Source organism: Phaeoacremonium minimum (assembly GCF_000392275.1).
Source record: "Phaeoacremonium minimum UCRPA7 unplaced genomic scaffold PA7_03_scaffold_270, whole genome shotgun sequence".
Lineage (NCBI taxonomy): Eukaryota > Fungi > Ascomycota > Sordariomycetes > Togniniales > Togniniaceae > Phaeoacremonium > Phaeoacremonium minimum.
The window spans coordinates 588,547-609,656 of NW_006921175.1; the positions used below are offsets into that span (position 1 = coordinate 588,547).

General features: G+C 48.3%; 6 protein-coding genes across 6 annotated transcripts; all 6 read left to right on the forward strand.

The window, feature by feature from the left end:
- Nucleotides 1-1,069: 1,069 nt before the first annotated feature.
- Nucleotides 1,070-2,745, forward strand: UCRPA7_3415 (putative sugar transporter stl1 protein; the record flags this gene model as incomplete). Its single annotated transcript, XM_007915936.1, has 4 exons — nt 1,070-2,119; nt 2,201-2,346; nt 2,413-2,533; nt 2,593-2,745. The coding sequence occupies 4 exons, from the start codon at nt 1,070-1,072 to the stop codon at nt 2,743-2,745; spliced, it is 1,470 nt and encodes a 489-aa protein (XP_007914127.1).
- A 2,969-nt stretch (nt 2,746-5,714) lies between these two features.
- UCRPA7_3416 (putative 3-carboxy- -muconate cycloisomerase protein) lies at nt 5,715-7,128 on the forward strand (the record flags this gene model as incomplete). Its single annotated transcript, XM_007915860.1, has 2 exons — nt 5,715-5,860; nt 6,132-7,128. 2 exons carry the CDS (start codon nt 5,715-5,717, stop codon nt 7,126-7,128), a joined length of 1,143 nt encoding a protein of 380 aa, XP_007914051.1.
- A 2,177-nt stretch (nt 7,129-9,305) lies between these two features.
- On the forward strand, nt 9,306-10,438 carry UCRPA7_3417 (putative beta- -glucan-binding protein; the record flags this gene model as incomplete). The annotated part of the gene is made up of 3 exons (XM_007915960.1): nt 9,306-9,333; nt 9,408-9,417; nt 9,478-10,438. The coding sequence occupies 3 exons, from the start codon at nt 9,306-9,308 to the stop codon at nt 10,436-10,438; spliced, it is 999 nt and encodes a 332-aa protein (XP_007914151.1).
- An 824-nt stretch (nt 10,439-11,262) lies between these two features.
- On the forward strand, nt 11,263-11,970 carry UCRPA7_3418 (putative f5 8 type c domain protein; the record flags this gene model as incomplete). Its single annotated transcript, XM_007915890.1, has 1 exon — nt 11,263-11,970. One exon carries the CDS (start codon nt 11,263-11,265, stop codon nt 11,968-11,970), a length of 708 nt encoding a protein of 235 aa, XP_007914081.1.
- A 1,334-nt stretch (nt 11,971-13,304) lies between these two features.
- Nucleotides 13,305-14,373, forward strand: UCRPA7_3419 (putative interferon-induced gtp-binding protein; the record flags this gene model as incomplete). The annotated part of the gene is made up of 5 exons (XM_007915851.1): nt 13,305-13,475; nt 13,544-13,816; nt 13,866-14,028; nt 14,077-14,161; nt 14,211-14,373. The coding sequence occupies 5 exons, from the start codon at nt 13,305-13,307 to the stop codon at nt 14,371-14,373; spliced, it is 855 nt and encodes a 284-aa protein (XP_007914042.1).
- Nucleotides 14,374-15,147: 774 nt separating this feature from the next.
- UCRPA7_3420 (putative glycosyl transferase family 2 protein) lies at nt 15,148-16,866 on the forward strand (the record flags this gene model as incomplete). The annotated part of the gene is made up of 1 exon (XM_007915866.1): nt 15,148-16,866. The coding sequence occupies one exon, from the start codon at nt 15,148-15,150 to the stop codon at nt 16,864-16,866; it is 1,719 nt and encodes a 572-aa protein (XP_007914057.1).
- Nucleotides 16,867-21,110: the final 4,244 nt, after the last annotated feature.

The window sequence follows — 21,110 nt, forward strand, 5'->3', positions numbered from 1 at the left end:
AAATGTTGAGTAGATGTTATTCTCCATTTGGGCGTTGTCAAGTCCATACGTTTTGAAGGGAGATCTATCTAATTTCACTCATTTACAAAGTTAAATATACTTTCATTTCCATGTTCACTTTGTGAGAAAATTTTCGAGCATCAGCCGTGAACTGACCTAACAAGATGAAAGCCTGTTGTTTGGTAAGGTATAAAAAGAAACAGCATCAGTAGCTTAGTATCAGAATGCCGTGATATAGCTGCACTACTCCGCTAATGTATATTGCTGCATTTAGAATACTTGCTCTTATTTTGAAGTTGTATTAGTAGCGCTAAGTGCTATTCCGAGGGATCGAATGCGGCGAATGTTGCAAAGGTTTAAAGGCCACACTAGCCCAGTACGCCTTATTAAGCTATTGCGTAACACTGGGCTGCTGATAGTACGTATTTGTTCTTGCATGAGCTCCCTACTTTCTGAGAGGTTGTTATACTAGGGATGATTTTCGAGGTCGCTCATAGATCTTTCTATTTGAAACAGGTTCTGATATACAGAAACGAACGTTGACCCGAGTAAGTTCGACGATGTTGTGCCCCTCTAAGTAGGTAGATCGATCTTAGCGCAGGAAAGGAGATGATGGAGCACGAAAAGCGCTTGTAATAAATCTCAGTACCCTTGTAAAGCACAACTGCCTGCCAGCCCCGGGAACTCGGGGCAGTTGAGCGAGTTTACTCCGCAAAATGGGGAATACGCCGGGGCGACTCGGGGCATTGTGGGTCTAGTGGCCATAGACTCGGCCGGAATAGTAATTTTTATCATACTCGGCTTAACAGCTTATTCCAGACCCCATGGGGTCATACTCCAGATTTGTAACACGCAGCAATCAGGTATAAGAATCAAAACTCTCTATGAAGATGAATGCAGGTCATGTCAGGGCTCGCAGTTCAATTCAATGAGTTCTTGCTATCGAAAATAAGGCCAATTGAATCATGTGAGCTTCACGTCTTTCAGGGATATTCCAACAATGTAGCCCAGCTAACAGAGTTCTAGTCTTGGACTTCCTCGAACTCGGCACCTTGGAGCGAACGACAGCATGGCGAACACAAAGTCCTTCATGGGCTTCACAGGGAAAGCCTTGATGATAGCACAGACGGCCACAATTGTCTGCCCTTCGTTCATCCTATTCGGTTACAACCAATCTAACCTCGGTGGTCTTGTCGGCCTCTCCGACTGGGTGGACCATTTTCCTCGCATCGATACCGTCAATACCCATGGATCTCAGAAGAGCAACAACGCCACGATACAGGGGCTCATCGTGGCTACCATGACCCTCGGCGCCCTTCCCGGTTGTCTTTCTTGTTCCTACACGGCTGATCGATTTGGTCGACGGCCTATAATCTTCCTCGGAGCTCTCCTTTCGCTCATTGGAGAGGCTCTGGAAGCATCGGCTTTCCACCTGGCACAGTTGATCATCGGACGAATAGTTCTTGGCGCTGGAATAGGCATGCTCAGCGGCACAGTCCCCACGTGGCAGAGCGAGTGTTCTAGTGCCAAGAATCGAGGTAGGCACGTCGTTTTAGACGGCCTTTTCATTAGCTTGGGCTACGTTCTCCAAGCATGGATCAATCTCGGTTTCTATCAGTTCAAGACTGGTCCCATCACCTGGCGGGTTCCTATCAGCATTGCCGCCTTCTTCTCGCTTGTGCTCATGTCTTGTATCTTCTTCATGCCTGAATCTCCACGCTGGCTCCTACGCCGCAACCGTGTTGAGGAAGCACAGATGACCCTGGCGGCACTCAAAGGCCTCTCTCCGGATGCGGAGGAGATACGTGCCGAGATGGCTGCTATCGAGATATCACTGGAGGATAATGCTGGAAAGAGTGCATCTCTTCGTGAGCTGCTGAAGATGGGAGAGGACAAGTTGTTGTATCGTTTCGGCATCTGCATCCTGCTTCAATTCTATCAACAGATGTCTGGAGGCAACCTCATCTCGGTGTACTCTACGGTCATTTTCCAACAAGGTCTCGGCTTGGATGCGCAGACAGCACGCATTCTGTCGGGAGGCACTCTCACCTGGAAATTTCTCTCGTGCTTTGTGTCTTTCTTCACTATCGACAGATTTGGGCGTCGTATTGTGCTGATGGTAAGCGGCACAGGGATGGCATGTTGTATGATGTCTTTGGCCGTGGCGACATCGTTTCCAAAATCCAATTTCGCCGCGCAGGTCATCAGCGTTCTATTCGTTTTCCTCTTCAACTTCTTCATCCCTATAGGCTTCCTTGGAGCCAACTTCCTCTATTGCACGGAGGTAGCTCCGCTTCGGCTGCGAGTGGCAATGTCGAGCATTTCCACCGCTAATCATTGGCTTTGGTAAGTGATTTTAACGGCGTTTGATACAACGAGTATGACGAAACTGGATCTGACCTTCATGCTTAGGAACTTCGTTGTGACAATGATCACCCCAGTCGCAATCAACAGCATAGGATATAAGTACTACATTGTCTACACATTGATAGGATTCTGCGTCCCATTTTCAGTTTACTTTCTGTATCCCGAAGTAAGTCAATTTTCTCCTGAAACCGTGACCTTCCGACACGATGCTAATCATACTTTCAGACTATGGGTATGAGGCTAGAGGATATTGATCTTATCTTTAGGAATAGCCCTTCCGTGTTGGGCACGGTTAGTTACGCAAGGACGAAGCCACATCTGCCAGTTGAAGAGGCATTACATGTCAAAGAAAAGACTGAACACCAGGAAGTCGCTTGAAATAACAACAGGATAGGTGACCAACAGCCGAACTGTACATATGCTAGAGAGTAGACTGCATAAGACATGAATTGACAAGATGGTCCGGAATTCTTAAGTAATATTGTCATTTTGCTCAAATATCCTGATTTACATCATGACATCATTCCCAAGCCAATGTTGCATCGGCCGGGCTACCATCGAGAATCCAATCAAGAGACTCCAAGTGATTGAGAGAATCTAAACTCCCGAATCCACCGAGCAAGTCAAATGATTGCGCCTCATGCTGTTGAAAAATCGATTGCGATGGTGTGAAAGAGCTGAGAAGACTCTGGCTTGAATCAGAATTTGTGATAGATGATGTAGAAGTCGGTCCTTCTACTCTTCTCAAGTCACGATTGAGCGATTGAAGCAGATCTTTGGCGTCATTTCGAGCAGTATTGAGCGGCTCAGATACCCCCTGCTGCCTATCTAAACTTGATGAAAGCGTGGGCATGTAGTTGGCAAGCAGGTCTATAGCATGCTCTATGAGCTCCTCGCTGCAGCTCGGGGCGATCTTCCTGCTGCTGTCATCCTGGCCAAGCGTATGACACCTATACAGAACGTGCATGAGACCACACTGAAATATCAAACTGGGTCCGTTTGGTACTATGCCGGAGATTGCCTTGCTGACTTCGTGACTGCTTAGTAGGTTGATAATTGCTGCGCAAGCACCGGCGCAGATGTCAAGACTCTGCGAACTGAGGTGTGGTGTCGTCAAATGTCAACGCGGGCCGATGTATGAGCACCAGAGTACATTGAGCTAGCAGCGAGAGCCACATGCGTATCACAGACTGTGGTTCGGTATATAATGTATTTTGATTTCCCAGGAAGTTGCCAAACCGTTGATCCCAGGCTTGAAGATCATTGTTGAGCTTGGCGATTTTCTCTGCTCCCTTTCGCCGTCGCGTGGTGGTATATAGCTCACTCAATGTCTCAGATAGAATACGGCCTAAGTGAACGTAGGCAATGAATTCGCTGACTTGTGTCACCTCTCCTGGTAGAGGGAAGGCAAGTCGCGATGTGTTGATTTCTGTGAGCTCACAGTCTAGTGGATAGTCCACATCAACGTCGACATCGCTGATCAGCTTGGGTAGTCCCTGGGCAACTGATGTCAATCTAGCATGGTTTAAGCAAAGAAACAAGTAACATTTCAAGAACGTTGTCTTACTGATCATAGATATATATCCACCACCACATCCGCTTTCTCATTTCTACTTGTCCTTCCATGAACTTGAACCTCCGAGAATGTCGATGAAGTCCTAGCGACTGCGCGAGCCTTACTAAAACTCCATTCATTTGTGCCATAAGAAGAACTTGACCTGTAACCTGCAGATAAAAAGAGAATAGAATAAGAGCATGTAAGCTGGGGAGATCTCCTTTGCTTATAAGTCGAGGGACCATTGTCCGAACAAAGGATAGATACGTAGATATGAGGTTCGTTTCTACAACTGAATTGTTCGGCATCGAGTTCAGAATCAGTACCAAGCAGATTTGGAAAAGAGCTAGCAACGCATCGTCTGAGCCATCCGAAAGGTTGGATGTGATCAGGCTTGACACACGAGACATTGACCGCGTCAAATCTGACGGTGCGAGAACTGGACAGAGGGCACCCCAAATGTCGACAAATAAACTTATTTGTTGCGTGTAAAATGAAAGTGGCATAGGGAAATACTGTTGAAGACTCTCGACGAATGACCGCGGAAGCCCTTGCTCCAGATCCGTAGTATCCAAAAGCTCCGAACTGCTGCCGTAGGGCTCAAGAAGATGGAGGCGGAAGCAGCTTTCAGGGAAAGGCTGTTGTCTAATGCGGCGGTTCTGTATAATCTGCTGTACTGACAGAACAAAATGCACGCCAGATGTAGAGCCCGCAAATCGCTCTCTGCCATTTGAATCCAGCACGAGCCGTCCCATGTGCGTAATGATGAGAGCAGGCTTGCTTAATGAGGTTTCTTGGGAATGCGTAGATACTGGTCGTAGTTGACTAACGGTGACAGACTGTAGCAGCTCATTTCGAGAGTTTGGAGTACCTGCGGTGGTTGCTGATAGCTCTTCAAGGCGACGGTGTAATGATGCATTCGTCTCTCGTTCCGCCCGAAGCGTGCGCTTTAGCTCGTTATTCTCAGCTTGTAACCTTTTGATTTGGTCTTCAGATGAAGCCTGGAATCCGCGTATCTTCGTCTTCCTGCGTAATTTGGCCGAAACTATACATTGGGATCCGGCCGTAAGGCAATTACCACACTTCAACAAGTCAGACCTAGGTTTAGGAAGCAACAAACAAAGGAACAAATTCCGACTTACAGACGGCACAGCTCCATCACATTTGACCTTTTTCCTGAGATACTGTCGTCAATTCATCAATCGAAAATCCTGAAGTGTCCGGGAATCATACAGGCGACATCGATCACTGTAGAGGGTCGTCAGTCACACATTTCAGAGCAAGGGCGGTAGACGTGGAGCGCACCAAACCTGACCAGCCACTGTCGGATGAGAAACAGGTGGGTCCATCTTCCAAGGCCCTAAGAACAATCATATTGGACAATCTGTCGGTACTGCACAGTTTTCAAGATAACATTGGATTGGCCAAGGGTTGAATGGCGGTGCAAACTGCGGCAACAATCAGTGCGCCGCATGTGGTTCACGCGATGACGCTGCTCGGTTGGCCGTGTGGATCCTAAACCCCTTAGTGCCGGAATAAGGCGCAATCCCGACCACCTCCAAGACAGAGCTATCCCGGGGGAGAGGGATCCCCACACTCAGATTATATAACTGCTGCTTATGATATATACGGAGATGATGTCAAGTCGTTTGGACAATTCATTGATCGTTGATAAATTGAATCGCAGGGCAACAGACCTCGTGCTTGAGAACTTCGACCGTCGTGACATTTGACCATGGCTGCCTCTGTAATAGATTCGCGCGTATTTCGCAACCTGTTTGGCACTCAAGAGATGCGCGATGTCTTTTCAGATGAGGCTTACGTTCAGCGCATGATTGAGGTTGAGACAGCACTTGCACGGGCGCAATCGAAGGTTGGTGTGATCGAGCCAGACGTTGGAGATGCTCTCACACAAGCTATGGCAGGTGTCAAGATCGAGTAAGTTGTCGCCGCCACAGACATTCCCGTCGTGTGAACGTAGGCTAAATCTCTCTTTTCACCTTAGTTATGAGAAATTATCTATAGATACAGAGATTGTAGGATACCCTGTACTGCCCTTGGTCACACAGCTGGTGGCGCAAACGCCAGCGGAGCTTGCCAAGTATATTCACTGGGGGGCGACCACACAAGATATAATGGACGACGCTTCCCAACTTCAGATGCGTCAGGGGTTGCGAATAGTCAGACGAAAACTCCAGGGGCTGATCAGAACGCTGCGCCTTATGTCGGAGAAGTACCGCGACGTACCAATGGCAGGCCGAACTCATCTCCAACACGCTTTACCGTGCACATTTGGCTATAAGTGCGCAGTCTATCTTTCCGGCATGATCCGCCACCTAGAGCGTCTCGGCGAGATTGAGAAACGATGTCTTTATGTCCAATTTGGCGGGGCTGCGGGAACTCTTGCGTCTCTTGGCTCGGATGACAGCGGGATCCGCGTCCGTGCCGAGCTGGCGAAAGAGCTTGGCCTTACAGATCCGCCAATTACTTGGCACTCGGTTCGAGACAATGTAGCTGAGATTTTGAATTTCTTGGCGCTGGTGGGAGGCTCCCTTGGCAAGATCGCGTACGATCTTATCGTCATGTCCTCCAACGAGATTGGGGAAGTCTCAGAGCCCTTTGTGCCTCACCGAGGGGCGTCATCCACAATGCCGCAAAAGAGAAATCCGATTTCGAGTGAGGTCATATATGCTGCCTCCAAGCTACTCCGTTCCAATGCGGCACTTGGGTTAGACGCTATGGTCGTGGACTTCGAGAGAGCTTCGGGTCCTTGGCATCTTGAGTGGGCAGCTATCCCTTCTGCCTTCGTCCTTGCTGCAGGCTCTCTGCATCAGACCGAGTTTGCTCTCAGCGGGCTGGTAGTAAACACCGGCAATATGCTTAACAATCTCAACTCCACAAGGGGTTTGATTGTCGGAGAGGCAGTGATGATGGCGCTCGCACCCTTTCTCGGTCGCCAGGCTGCCCACGACTGTGTCTATGCGGCTTGTAAGGAGTCAATAGAGAATGGAAAAGTTCTATTCGATATACTCAAAGAGCGACCTGAGATTACAGCCCATATTGACGAGACGAAGCTCTCGCAAGTTTGTGACCCGACAAAATACTTCGGAGCAAGCTGCCTCATGGTAGACAATATGATCAGAGTTGCAGACTTCTCGACGAATACGCAGAAGTATGTCAACGGTACAAACGGATTTAAAGCATGATGCAATTTCACGACGGTGTCCCGTTGGAGTATTTTAGGCTATGACATATTCATACCTAGATCTTGTATTATTATGAGAATGACAAAGTTAATTCAGTGGTCCATGAATGTGCAGATATAGAAAAGAATGAAAAGAAAACAAGGCTTTTAGGTGAGTTTCCATGTGTGACAAATGACCTATCAGCGAAACAGAAAATTTCCTGTGGTAGGAAACTTAGTTAAGCGACGTATATCGCTTTTGTAGCAATATGTGCACACAACACACCATTTTATCGCAAAGTTGAGAATATAGCGGGACACCTCAGTATGCAGGAAAGTGTCGGCCCCTACGCACATCCATCCCGATCTCAAAGAATTTGCACATATGAGGAGCTTCGCTGCTGGGACAATACAGGAACAAATAGCTCGGTGTAGACAAGCCAAGCTTCGCAATGTTCGGTTTTTGTACCACGACTCATGAGATTTTTCATCGAGGGGCTTATGATGTCAGGAATGTGGCATATGAATATTGCTTGGACCTAGATTCCAATTGCTTCCCACCAAACCCAAAAAGCGCCACCGCCGTTTTCGCCTTTTCGCGTGCATGCACCCCTGCGCTAGTTTAGTGTTGATTAGATCCTGCAGCACATTACTCAACCGTCCAGATTGTCTGGATGCCTTCATTTCAGCAACCGTGATAGGATATGGCTACCAGAGACTGTGGACGTCAGAATAAAGCAGCCAAGGGCATCAGAAAGGGTATCCCATGTTTACTCCAGATTTCTATAAACCAAATACTCCGGTAGAGACCAAGCTTAGCGTCCGCCCTGGGTCCTGTCCTAGGATGGGGGCCACTTACTCCGTATTGCTGCCATCAATTACGCACCCCTGCACTGTTTGTGACCAGGAGACCCCGGCCAAGCTCGGAGTGACTGATAACTTTGTGATATCACTTGGAGAAGCGATGTAATTAAGCTTTTCACTGTAGCACGATCTGCCGATGATTATCCTCTACTACAATATTCCCAACATACGATGCAGATTTTGCATCATTGCTCTTGGCAAAGGCTTTCCCACTCCAGATACAACGTTGAAACCCGTTGCTGCCTGAGTCAAGGGGATTCCCATCGATCGGAATGTGGGAAGTCGTCGTTCTGCTTACTCTTTCCGTCGTATTGTCACGAATTTCCCGAGGCTCACTCCACACGTGCTAGGCCATGCGCCATCCTTGCTAGGCTCGCACCATGCGGGCTAGGCCTGCACCACGCAAGGTCGGCATCCACCATACGAGCTAGACCTACATGCCATTACACAGTCCACTTCCCAACCTCATTTAGGATTAATCATGACGCCTTCGTGTCTAGGCATTAGACGAGTCGCCGGTCTAAGACTCTGTCCACAGCGGAGCCTCTTCAGAAGACCACCACGGTCTTATCCTCCCAATACGTGAGTCTTTCTCCGGGTCCATCATACCGACCTGCTCCGATATGTGCTTTAATGTCTGGTAGCTGGTCGATCGTCTATCACCACTAGCTGTTAGCATATCTGTTGACGTCGAGTTGTGCTGAATCGCCTGTGCTTGTCACTGGTTGGGAAGCCCAGGTGCTCCGAGGTTCTCCCCCTGTCTCCTTCTAGACCAGGATGCTTGACAAGGGTCGAAGGAAAAGTACATATCCATATCCTGGAGAATAGAAAAGAAGAAATGTCCCCCGTTAGCTCATGGTGTTGTCTTGGTGACTAGGTGTTCCATCTCTCCTCGTTTTCCCCAGCTATTAGCATCAGTCCCTTGCTCCTCATCAAAAGCCATGGCTCTGTCAAGGAACACTAGTGTCAGGAGCAGTGCCACAGGCACTGGCACTGCTACTGGCTTTGTTTTCGGGTTCAATGATCACCTGAATGTTCCCAAACGACCTTCCATGGTTGAAAGATCCTTCAGCACTCCACATCTGCCTTCCCACAATGACCGTTTCAACATTGGAACCCCAATACCAGAACCTTCCAGGTTCTTCTCAGCTCGTCAATCAGTCCGCAGTGTGAAAACATACAATCCCCGTCCATATTTCCGCTCTCGAAGAATCAAGAAGGGTACCATTGATCGGCCAGAGCTGCGGGAAAAGGATCCTCGAGGAATCTGGATTACCTTGATACCTCTCTTTGGCTTCTTTGTTGGCCTGGCCTCCATCGCAATCCTGTCTTGGAATGGATATAGGTCGGTTAGTAATCACAAGTACTGCAAGGTCTTTATCGACGACTTTTCAAATGGTTTCAACTCAACGATATGGACCAAGCACGTTGAAACAGGTGGCTTTGGGTAAGCTAGTTGACACAGCCCATCCGATCAACATCTCAGTTATACTAATAACAGTAACAGCAATGGCGAATTCGAATTGACAACTGGGGGCGACGAGAATGTGTTCGTCCGTGATGGACAGCTCATCATAAAACCCACCATTCAGGACGAGAGTTACATCTCGAACACCAGCTTGACGAACCTGACTGCCGATGGCACTTGCACTTCACGAACATCTGACAACTGCGTCTTATCGGCCAACCTCACAGCAGGAGAAATTGTGCAGCCTGTCAAGTCTGGCCGCATCAGCACCAAGAACTTTGCGGTTATAAGATATGGCAGAATCGATATCAAGGCAAAACTTGCTGCTGGCGACTGGCTCCTCTCCCAAATAATGATGTACCCAGCAGAGGATTACTACGGTGCTTGGCCTGCATCTGGGGAGATCGATATCGGAATCGCTCGAGGTAACAATTACACCTACGGCAATGGCAAGGGCAATCAATTGCTTCAAAGCTCTCTACATTGGGGTCCGGACTCTACCACTGACCGCTGGCAAACAACTACCGGTGCACGAGACGCTTTACACTCGAGCTACAATGACAAGTTCCACACGTTCGGCCTTGAGTGGACTCGGGACTATCTCTTTACATGGGTCGACAGTCGCCTGGCCCAGGTTACCTATGTAAAGTTTAACCATCGCTTCTTCAAACTTGGTGGCTACGGAGCGACATACGAAAACGGGTCAAGGATTCTTGACCCCTGGACAGGACCTGGCACTAGCCATGCCACTCCATTTGACCGTCCATTCTACTTGATTCTGTCCGTTGGGGTTGGAGGCACCTCTGGTTGGTTCGCAGACGGAGTACAAGACAAGCCATGGGCGGATGCGTCGGTCACACCAAGAAAGGACTTCTGGAATGCTAGGGACCAGTGGGGGCCCACTTGGGAGAAGAAGGGTCACGGCGAATTGGTTGTTAAGGAGGTCGCCATGTGGCAGCAATGTGATGCCGGGGCGACCGATCTTTCTGGATTTGCTTGATATACTTTGTTAGCTTCATTGGAGTCAGGCCGGCGGTTACTGCAACTTGGGACTTGGGATGCATTTCGAGCACGTTTTTCTTTCTCTTCTGTTTTGTTGGATAGACCTAGATACCCCTTCAATTGGAGACTTCCAAGCCGCCTCGTACGTCAGGCCGCGTACTTTTGCGTTGCAGACGGCACGGCTATAACTGTTTGTGAAGGTGGCGTAATTCCCGCGCGAGGTGAAGGATCGTGGCTGAATCGCTGTGAGACGGGCGAACCAGAGACTTGGAAATTCAGAGCTGTCAAAAAAGCCACCCGCCTTCCTATCAGTGGGTGTGAGCCGCCTGTGTTGTTGCTCTCGGCCCTCCTACCCGTTTGGGAAGAGCTTGCGCATCCACATCTTGAGCTAACAAACGCCCTAGGCCGCCGCCATATTTCCCGACTTTCCTCCACTTCACATTCCGCTTGCGAATATCTTATCTCCTGACAGGTTAGCACAATGACGGTCTGGAAGCAAAGAGCCACGTCGATGACATGCCGATTCATGTATCGCCATCGGCGCGATCCCTAGGCTACGAGGAAATAAACTTTGGCTAACGAGCACCGAAGATGGACCGGCGATATTGCTGGCTCGCAGACTTGTTGAGACCCTTGGCAAATCAATCATTCGCTCTAGAGCGGCTTGAGAACCTATGGCTTTGCCATCCTAGCCCTGCCTTAAATCTTCCTCCGAATATGGCCTTCTTCTGATGCTAGCCGTATTCTGTAGGTCTCTGTCTACCCAAAACCCTCAGGCAGTGATGTTCACGAACACCATCACTCAACCTTAGTCCTACAGCAATGCTGCCCATACTGTTCCTCATGGGCGTTCTGCCCGCGCTCGCTGCAACAGTAACATCAGAATTTCACACGTCCAGCAAGCGAGGCCTGATCTATATACCAAAGTCCGACTTCCCGGAGGATGATCAGATATGGATCGAAAAGGGGTCTGATTTGACATGGTACTACAATTACAAGATGTACCCGAGCCCGGAATATGTCAATCACACATCGCTAGAGTTCATACCCATGCTTTGGGGTGCTCCCTCCAGTTTCAGCGATACAACTTTTCTCGAAAACGTCACGGCTCAACTCTACGAGGGGAGAAATATCACCTATGTCATGGGCTTCAACGAGCCGGACAACACGGGTGACACTGGAGGCAGCGACGTAGATCCGTCTGATGCTGCAAAGTACTGGAAAAAGCAGATGGAGCCTTTGCGAAAGCTGGGTATCTCTCTCGGCGCTCCAGCTGTGACTGGTGGCTCCGCGGGCTTCACTTGGTTAGAAGACTTTGAGGATGCATGCGACGGCGGATGCACCTTCGATTTCATCCCTATTCATTGGTACGGCAGCTTCGATGGTTTGGCAAGCCATATTGCAGATGTCCTGGCCATTTACCCGGACAAGAAGATATGGGTGACTGAGTTTGCGTTGGATAACTCCGGTCTCAACGAAACTCAGGAGTTCTTTCAAACCGCGGTTTCCTACTTGGATGACAATGAGTGAGTTCAAACGCTTTGGTTATGAAATCTTCAAGATACTGACAGGATCTCTTGCAGAAATGTCACTCATTACTCATACTTTGGCTCTTTTCGGTCATTCACATCCAATGTCGGCATCAATGTCGCCATGTTGAATTCTTATGGTGTATTAACAGACATAGGTGGTTGGTACTTGGAAGGCAATGCTACAGGAGTGAAGCCTGACAATATCACCGTCAAGCCTAATCATACAGCTACTGCTACTCCCTCGGCAACGTATACTGTACCAGCATTGGTGTCGACTTTATCCAATGCACAGTCCGTTTTAGCACCGAGCTTTTTCAGTCTTTTCAGTTTTGGTATATTAGCGATGGTTCTATGATTGTTTCTGTATTATAGGCATTAATCTAGAGGGTGGCTCGGATCGGCGTTAGGGAAGGGTCATTGAATCTGTTTAGAATACCCCAAGAGACATTACTTAGATCGCTAGGATTGACTATCTCAGTAGAATGTCGTAGCTCAACTCTCAGCTTACCATAATTTCTGCAGCCACGTCCTTCGCCGGTGCACACTTCATGTGTTGAACCAAATGCTCGTTTGCATGTTTAAAATTCAAAATTCATTTGACATCTGCGGGGACCCCTCGTCTGTCGCTATGGTGACCTTGCGGGAATGTGGTTCCATTCCTCAAAGTTAATCGCAGCGCAACCTTTCGCGCGCACTTACAACTCCCAAAGAGGCATAGCTCATTGTTATACTCCACCATAGCAGCTACTTTGCCTCATGCAAACAACACATCGCACAACGTCATGGAATATCTTGCCATAGTCCGGCTCACGGCCGCAATTCTCAACAGTTACAAACTTTCGGTATTCGCCGTTAATTAGGTCTAAATCAACCTAGATCCGGCCAGGCCCCTGAAGATTCCAGTCATCGGAGTTTTGTTGGATTGTATCGTCTTCCGACATGAGCCCCTAGGCAACCGGTCAAAGTTTAATATGGAGCCATACCTGTTCCGGACGCCTATCACAACCGGATGGCGACTAACATGATTACTCCGACTTCACAATGGTCTTTGTGGGTACGGAAGTTTGTCTCGAGTGCACTGGTAGCAATGGGAGACCCGGACGTAGCAGGAAGCCATGCCATAAGCTAGATACCCCCGTTCTCCATGGCGGGCTGCAAGCAGTAATCACACGCACAAACTGCGTTTGGAGGCCGGACAATCTCTCACTGTAGGAAGTGCCTGCTTGACTCTCTGAAGCAGACCTCCCCGCCGAAACAAGTCCGGAGTAGTGGTTCATCTCTTGCCTTGACACTTGCCATGAGAGGCCGTTTTCCTCTTCTGTCAGCAACGCGATGAGCAGGAAGACGACTATTGGGGAGAAGACACCTGGCGCGAGGACGCCGGGTGCAAGACCACGAACAGCGCCAACGACCGACGGGGGCTTTCCCGAGGAATTGAGGGTTCAAGAGCTCTTCAATAAATTGCAAGGGCTGGCACTGAGGGATACCACAGTTCTACCAAAGGTATGTAGATGTTGTGGTCGCACACAGTTTTGATTTCCATTCGAGCACCACTAAAACGTTCACTTCAGATAGTCATCATTGGAGATGAGGCCAGTGGCAAAACATCCGTTTTTGAGGCTCTCACAGGATTGTCCTTCCCAGGAGCAAAACGTCCATTGACCAATTTTGCCATTCATGCTCAGTTCAAGCGGACGACGGGGGAGAAATCTAGTGTGAGAGCGCGTATCTGCCCTGGGCCTCTCGACAGTCAATATGAGGCTGCTGTGGAGCACTTGGAAAGCTTCGAGGTGATCTATGATGGAGACTTCACAGGAGATGTATTCGTCAAGATTCTGCATGAGGTAAGCTTCATCCTTGAAACCTTTTCTAACCTTATCTCATCATAACTAGGCTGCCAACCATATGGATGTTACGCTGGCCCGTCCTGAGACCACTGCCTCTGATGATGGAGCTTTCAATCAGCGGCAACTCTCTGATAACATCCTGGTCATTGAGATATCTGGACCAGAGGTCCACAATCTGAGTGTCATTGACTTCCCTGGATTCATGCAGAGTACGTATTATGCGTTCAATTGGTAGGATGATTCTAAACCGTGTCTAGGTAATACACTGCATGATGTCCGTGAGGCCCAAGCTATCAGAAGCTTGGTAATGGACTACATTAAAGAGAGCCACTCAATTATATTGTATGTCTGCATTCTGTGACAGCCAAGGAAGTTTGCTAACATCACTCAGAGCTGTTGTGGATGCTACAAATCATATAGGCAACCAAGAGGCGTTGGCACTTGCCAGGAATGTAGATCCAGAGGGCCGTCGAACAGTCGGCGTTCTCACTAAGTGCGATGTCGTTCAGCGAGGTGACGAAAACAGGGTCAGTGCGAGATTTGAGATCCAGTGATATGATAATTCTGACTTATTCCTCTAGGTGTTGAGAATTGCTCGTAACAAAGAGCATCATCTATCCCAAGGATGGTTCGCTGTCAAGAATCGGTCAGTGCAGGAACGGCATGAGGGCTATGACCTTGAGCAGCGACATGCGAGTGAAAAAGCCTTTTTCGCATGTCATCCATGGAACAAGATCAATCATAGCCGAGCCGGTCTCACTCAGCTCAGAGAATTTCTAAGGGACTTGGTCAATGGCATGCTTCAAGACAACATCAACTCCTTGGTGCAAAAGATTCAGGGCATGACAGAGTCCACCACTGACGGCTCACGCTTCACTGATAGCATCGATGATAGGGGGGAATTTGACGAGAAGGGTGATAGTTTTGATCAACTTCGTCCAGTCATTGAGCCAACTTCCGAGGTCGAGGAATCAAGCAGCGGTGACCAAGATTCCGATGTGGAAGTTGGGGCGATAAAGAGACGACCAACGATCCTAATCAACGCTTGTACTTGTGCCCTAACTGTTGCTCTCGTACTAACTCTGATTGGTTTGGGTTGCGCGGAGTTGGCACAAGAGATAGCAACTGATGGAAGCTGGTACCGTTTGTTTCTATTGGTAACTGCACCACTGCAGATATTCGTCAGTCTGGTAAGTCATTCGCAAAAGCTCTATTGAAGTTTATCGATCGGTTCTCGTTGTTCAGGGATCATCCTTGCTAACTTTATCAAGTTCTTTTGCCAATCTCTCATCAACACCATTTTTCAACTCCTCGGTCCCGTCAGCCAGATGAAGACAAACTCAAAATTCTTTTCAGCAAACGCAGTGAAGCGTTTAAATATCAAAAATGGACCACTACCGCATGTCACAGTTCAGTGTCCTGTCTACAAGGAAGGTCTCGAAGCAGTCATTGTACCGACTGTAAACTCCCTTGAAGCAGCTATCCGCAACTATGAATCTCACGGCGGCACTGCAAATATCTTCATGAATGACGATGGTATGCAGCTACTTTCTCCAGCAGAGGCTGTAGAGCGTCGAGCTTACTACACGGCCCACAACATTGGCTGGGTGGCTCGACCTAAACACAACCCCGACGGTGAAGGACTGCAGAAGTTCATCCGACGAGGCAAGTTCAAGAAAGCATCCAACATGAACTATGCTCTGGAAATAAGCATGAAGGTGGAAGATAAACTAGTCAACATTGACCGTGGCGTTATCTGGACCCAGCACGAGGAGGAGGAGGCATACCAAAGATGCCTCACCGAAGTGCTCGATGACGAATTGGGCCGTGCATGGGCCGAAGGCAACATCCGTGTTGGCGACTACATTCTAATCGTCGACTCTGACACACGTATCCCTGAGGAATGTATGATCGATGCAGTCAGTGAACTCGAAGAATCCCCACAGGTCGCCATTCTTCAGTTCTCCTCTGGCGTCATGAACGTCACAACAAGCTATTTTGAAAAGGGTATCACCTTTTTCACCAATCTCATTTATACTGCCATTCGCTATGCTGTCGCCAACGGGGATGTTTCTCCCTTTGTTGGTCATAACGCATTTCTTCGCTGGTCCGCCTTACAGGAGACCAGCTTCGAGACCGTAGACAACCCACTCTACGAGAATGATCCCAACTCCACCACCCCTTATGAGAAGTTTTGGTCAGAATCCCATGTCTCTGAGGACTTCGATATTTCTCTCCGCCTCCAAACCAGGGGTTACCACATCCGTTTGGGAGCCTACTGCGGCGACGAGTTCAAAGAAGGTGTCTCTCTTACCGTTTACGATGAACTTGCTCGCTGGGAAAAATACGCTTACGGCTGTAACGAGCTTCTATTCTACCCTGTCAAGCTTTGGTGGAAAAAGGGTATTTTTACCCCTCTCTTCAAACGCTTTCTATTCTCCAATATGCCCCTAGGATCAAAAGTCTCTATTCTGGCATATATTGGAACTTATTACGCCATTGGATATGCCTGGCTCGGCACTCTTTTGAACTACTTCCTCATTGGATGGCTGAACGGCCACCTTGATCACTACTACATGAACAGCTGGCGTGTTTGGGTCGCTTTGATCGTGGTCTTCTCTGGCGCTGGCAACCTCTCACTCGCCGTCGTCCGCTACCGTGGCGAGGGTCTTGGCTTCTTCCATCAATTATGGATCTGTTCACGCTGGATCCCACTGCTCTTTGTCTTCCTTGGAGGCATTTCGATGCACGTCTGCCAAGCCATCCTGTCTCACATGTTCTCTATCGACATGAGCTGGGGTGCCACCGCGAAAGAGGTTAGCGATACCTCGTTCTTCATTGAAATGCCGATGATCGCTCGGCGATTCAAATTCGTTTTTGTCTTTTGCATCGCCATGATTGCCCTGATCATTTGCGGCGTCTACGCCTTTCCTTTTCTCTGGCGAATCGATACACTCATCGCTATATTTCCGCTCGCTTGCGTGGTCTTCAGTCATTTCTTCTTACCTGTCTTGTTAAACCCAGCGTTGATGAAGTTCACCTGGTAAAACCTCTCTTCGCACCTATTCACTATAGATATTGTCTTTTAGAAAGGATACAGGAAAATTAGGTACTCATAGACCGCTTGGCTGTTTGCGTATGAGCATCCCTTATGTATATACATATATTACCACGACATGCTGTTTCGTGCCAATCAGTACGATGTAGCTCATGAATGACAAATGAGGAATTACAAATATTTGAAATAAATTCTTAAGTTTCAAAGCTTCATTAAAACTAATACTCAAAGTGAGGATAAGTAGGTGATTGGGCGATGAATTGCATTTTTGGATGACGAATGACATCACTTTTACGCAACCTCGAGCCTTGTGCAAACTACAGCTTCAATTCTACTGCGCCAATCTTGAGAGCAACAGCAGGAGCTTTGGACAGCACAAACACACTATAGGTGGATGAGTTACTCACACCTAGGTTCTAGAACAGCCTCACATATCTGAGCGAGTTTCAATAAAGACCGGCCATTGCGCCGTCTTTTGCCAGCAGGTCATCATCGGGCGGGGCTGTCCATGACTGGTCCGCCTTCAAAACGTTCAAGGAATAACAACGTTGCAGCAGCTTGTCAGGCATGCCGCAGGCAGAAAACCAAAGTGAGTGATAACTTCCAGAGTAATTTTGATGGTGCGACTTAGTCTGCTGGTAGTGCACTGGTGAACGACCGAAATGTTGTCGCTGATCTCAGCGGCAGATCGATTGCCAGTATGCCACACAACCAGGAGAGACGTCTTCACAAGCTCTCAGACGAAGTCATGAAATCTTGCAAGGTCGCGTGACGATACATGAGGAGATGATTGAGCTCTTGAGAACTTTGCCTAGCCAAGAATCTCAGGAAGTACTGCGGAGAATCAGACATGGAATTGATATAACAACAGTACTCAACCAAGTCAGGGCCGGCGACCTTTTGCTTCAGCTAGCTGTGTCGCCTGAGACACGATTTCGATATTGGTTTCCGTACCGATCGGAAATGCTGAAAGAATTGACCTTGAGTAACCCGTACATGAGCTCCATGATTTACGAGGGTGCATCGCCATTCTCTCCGACCCAATGCTCGGAGGCCTCAGAGCACACGCACTCTACGCCTCTCACAAGACTGGAATCCGCTGAGTATCGGGATCTGTATCTCAAACCATTTCACGCTGCACAAGCTGTCGAGCCCCGTCTCTCTGATGCGAAACCCTCGTTGTGGACCGGTGTATGTGATGACGACGTCCTCATGCGAGATCTACTCAGAGTATTCTTTCGTTGTGAGTTTCAATTCATAGCAGTTTTCCAGAAGGACTATTTTTAGAAGATATGGCTACACAGCGAGAGGATTTCTTCTCATCACTACTTGTCAGCATAGTCCTTGCATATTCTTGCGTACGGTGTTGCTGTGATTTGTAAGTGGCCTCTCTAATCAGCTCTGGGTCTGCTATTCGGCATTCTCGAATCGCGCGGAGTACTGGAATCCCCATACACTACTTTACCGCTTCCTTGCTGAAGCAAGACGTATCTGGGAGTTGGAGGCCGCCGAACCGTGTATTACTACAATACAAGCCGGCATACTCTTCAATGTCTTCTGTAACCTATGTGGTCTAAACGAGATCAGCCAAGCATACAGGGTCCAGTCTATTGAATTGGCTCATGAGACTCGCCTCTTTGACAGCAATATAGTCGAACGAGACCACAGGTTACGCAGTGGAAGAGCCTTCACCACATGGGCTTTGTACAGTTGGGAGACGTGAGTGTTCCAGTCAATAGCTTGCTCGGCTGCTTATTAAGACAGGCTTGTCGGATTCTCCTTCATGCATCCTCCACTACTTAGAAAGCCACCCGACGTGACACTGCCAGACCCATCGGAAGATGCAAAATGGTATGGGGAAATATGGCTCAAGTACCCATTAAACCAGAGCATCTCGCCATCTTATTTTGGTCAGCTCTTCAGGGCAAAGTGCCAATTTCGGGTCATCATGAATGCGTTTTGCCATGAAGCATATTGGGAGTGACGCTTGACAAAGCCAACGAGTTATACACGCGATTAAACCACTGGTTTGATGGCTTACCAGGCTCACTTCTACCAAAAACCATCGTACTTCCCAGCCAGTTGCAACTTCAGTGAGCATCCCAGTATCGCAAGGCCCATCTGCTGAGAAAAGCCACATGCTGGTGACACCAATTACTCTACTCGTTTATTCCTGCTAATCATCTCCACGACGCCAGCATGTATTACCAAAACATGATCCTTTGCCTTTACGAACCGTTACTCGACATTGAAACAAATCAAGAGCCATCTCCACAGCAGTTGGTTGCCGATGCCAGCAAACATCTTCAGACTCTCATCCGACTGTATTATCTTCGCCATGGATTCGATTACATGGATCTCTTTATATGTATACCGCTCGTGCTTTCCGGGTATAAATGCCTTGATGCCATTGACGAGCAGACTCCAGCATCCCAGCTCGAAGACTTGCGGTCCACACTCATACTGGTTGCGCAGGGTTAATACAGTCAGCGTCGGAACCATTATCTCGCAGATGCTTTGTTCCGGGTCATTCGCGGACGGATGCGCGTACAAGAAGCAAATCTACTCAAAAACACGATCAAATTCGATGAAGACGAGGCAGATCACAAGCAGGCTATGGTCCAAGCTGTGCGGAGCCACTGGCCAGTCAGTGTCGTCAGGAAAAAGAAAGATCTTGATTCACACGGACTTAAAAATCTCGTTCAAAAATATGCCCATTTGAACGTTGACGAACGGACCGAAACTGCGTATAGCTCTGGCTAAATTTGCTACACTGACGATTCCAACGACTTGGAAAGAAGGCATCATGTATTCTGAAATTGATGTTGATTATCTATTGAAGACATGTGCTTGAACTGACCACTTGCAAAGTCATTACTACCACATAATCTTGAATTTATCAACAAGTTATTGAGCTTGACACTCGTCCAACATGGCATACTGCGATTATTTTTTAGTGACACAAAAGAATCGCATACAGCCTACACCATCAATGCAGTCTGTATTCCGGATGGACCTAATGCCCGGCAATACCGAAGATAATATCGCAATGATACCTTCATCACGTGCATCATTTATCGGGCGGGGGTTCTTGGGTACCTGCAGTCCAAACCTTGCTTACCGCCTTTCGTATGTTCAGCACATGGTATCAACTAGACTCACATTAGGGAATGAGAAATCGAATGGCCTCGTTTCTAATGGCTAAAGCAAACGACCATTAGACTCAATATGCCGTATTTGTTATGCCAGCGGCCGTCCAGCAATTTCATCTCCACTCCAAGACTAAGAGGTGGTTAAGGGAGCCAGCATGGGTTGTTAATACGTTGATCTCTTGGAACAAGACAACATCCAAGTCGTGATGCAGCTCGGGACTATTATTGCAGCTCGCCCTCGATCAGGGAATTCTGATTCACAGTCGGTCGCAGAACCCGCCGCTGCTGCACCAAAGCGGAAAACCCACAGGAAGAGCCGCGGCGGCTGCTTGCCTTGCAAAGCGAGGCATAAACGGTGTGATGAACGAAGACCACTGTGGTATGTTCCTTGTATCTCTCTGTTGGTCTCCATTCGCCGTGTCTCGATTGGATGTTTTCGTTACTCTGTTGTGGCTTGTCGTCATGATCTGTATGCGGCTGCATAGGCTACCTGTGGTATCCTTGCAGGACCTAACGCAGGTTGCGTATAATTCACGCGACCACTCAGAAGCAAGAGTAGGCAAATTGCCATCCACTTTATCACTAATCAGGGGTTCTATAGCACCAGTTGTTTAGTTCGAGGACAAGAATGCATCTATCGCACCACTTTGCTTGCCTCTGATAATATCAATCAAATCGAGGAGAGCCAACACACAAGCGGACCGACCACGCTGCTGTCTGCTGCCTCCTCAGATCCCTTTGATGTATCATCTATCAAGTTGCCGTATCTGTCTTCGGAGCTCTCAAATCATAGTATGTCTTATACCCTCCAGCGGCCTGTGCCGCATTGCTTTCGGGAGGACGGCCCCCATGAACAAGCTTACACCTGCATCTTCTTGGCAGAGCGACTAACATGACCTGCTATTACAAGTCATACATTATCGAACACAAATTCGGAAGTTCTTTGGGTTTTCCCAACCTATTGACATAAGTCTTGGGAACCCGACATTCTACCAAACAGCGTTACTTATTGCAGCTGGTCACACCTCTCTAGCCAGGCCATCTAGAAGAGATTTGCGCGAGACGTTCACTTATCACAAGC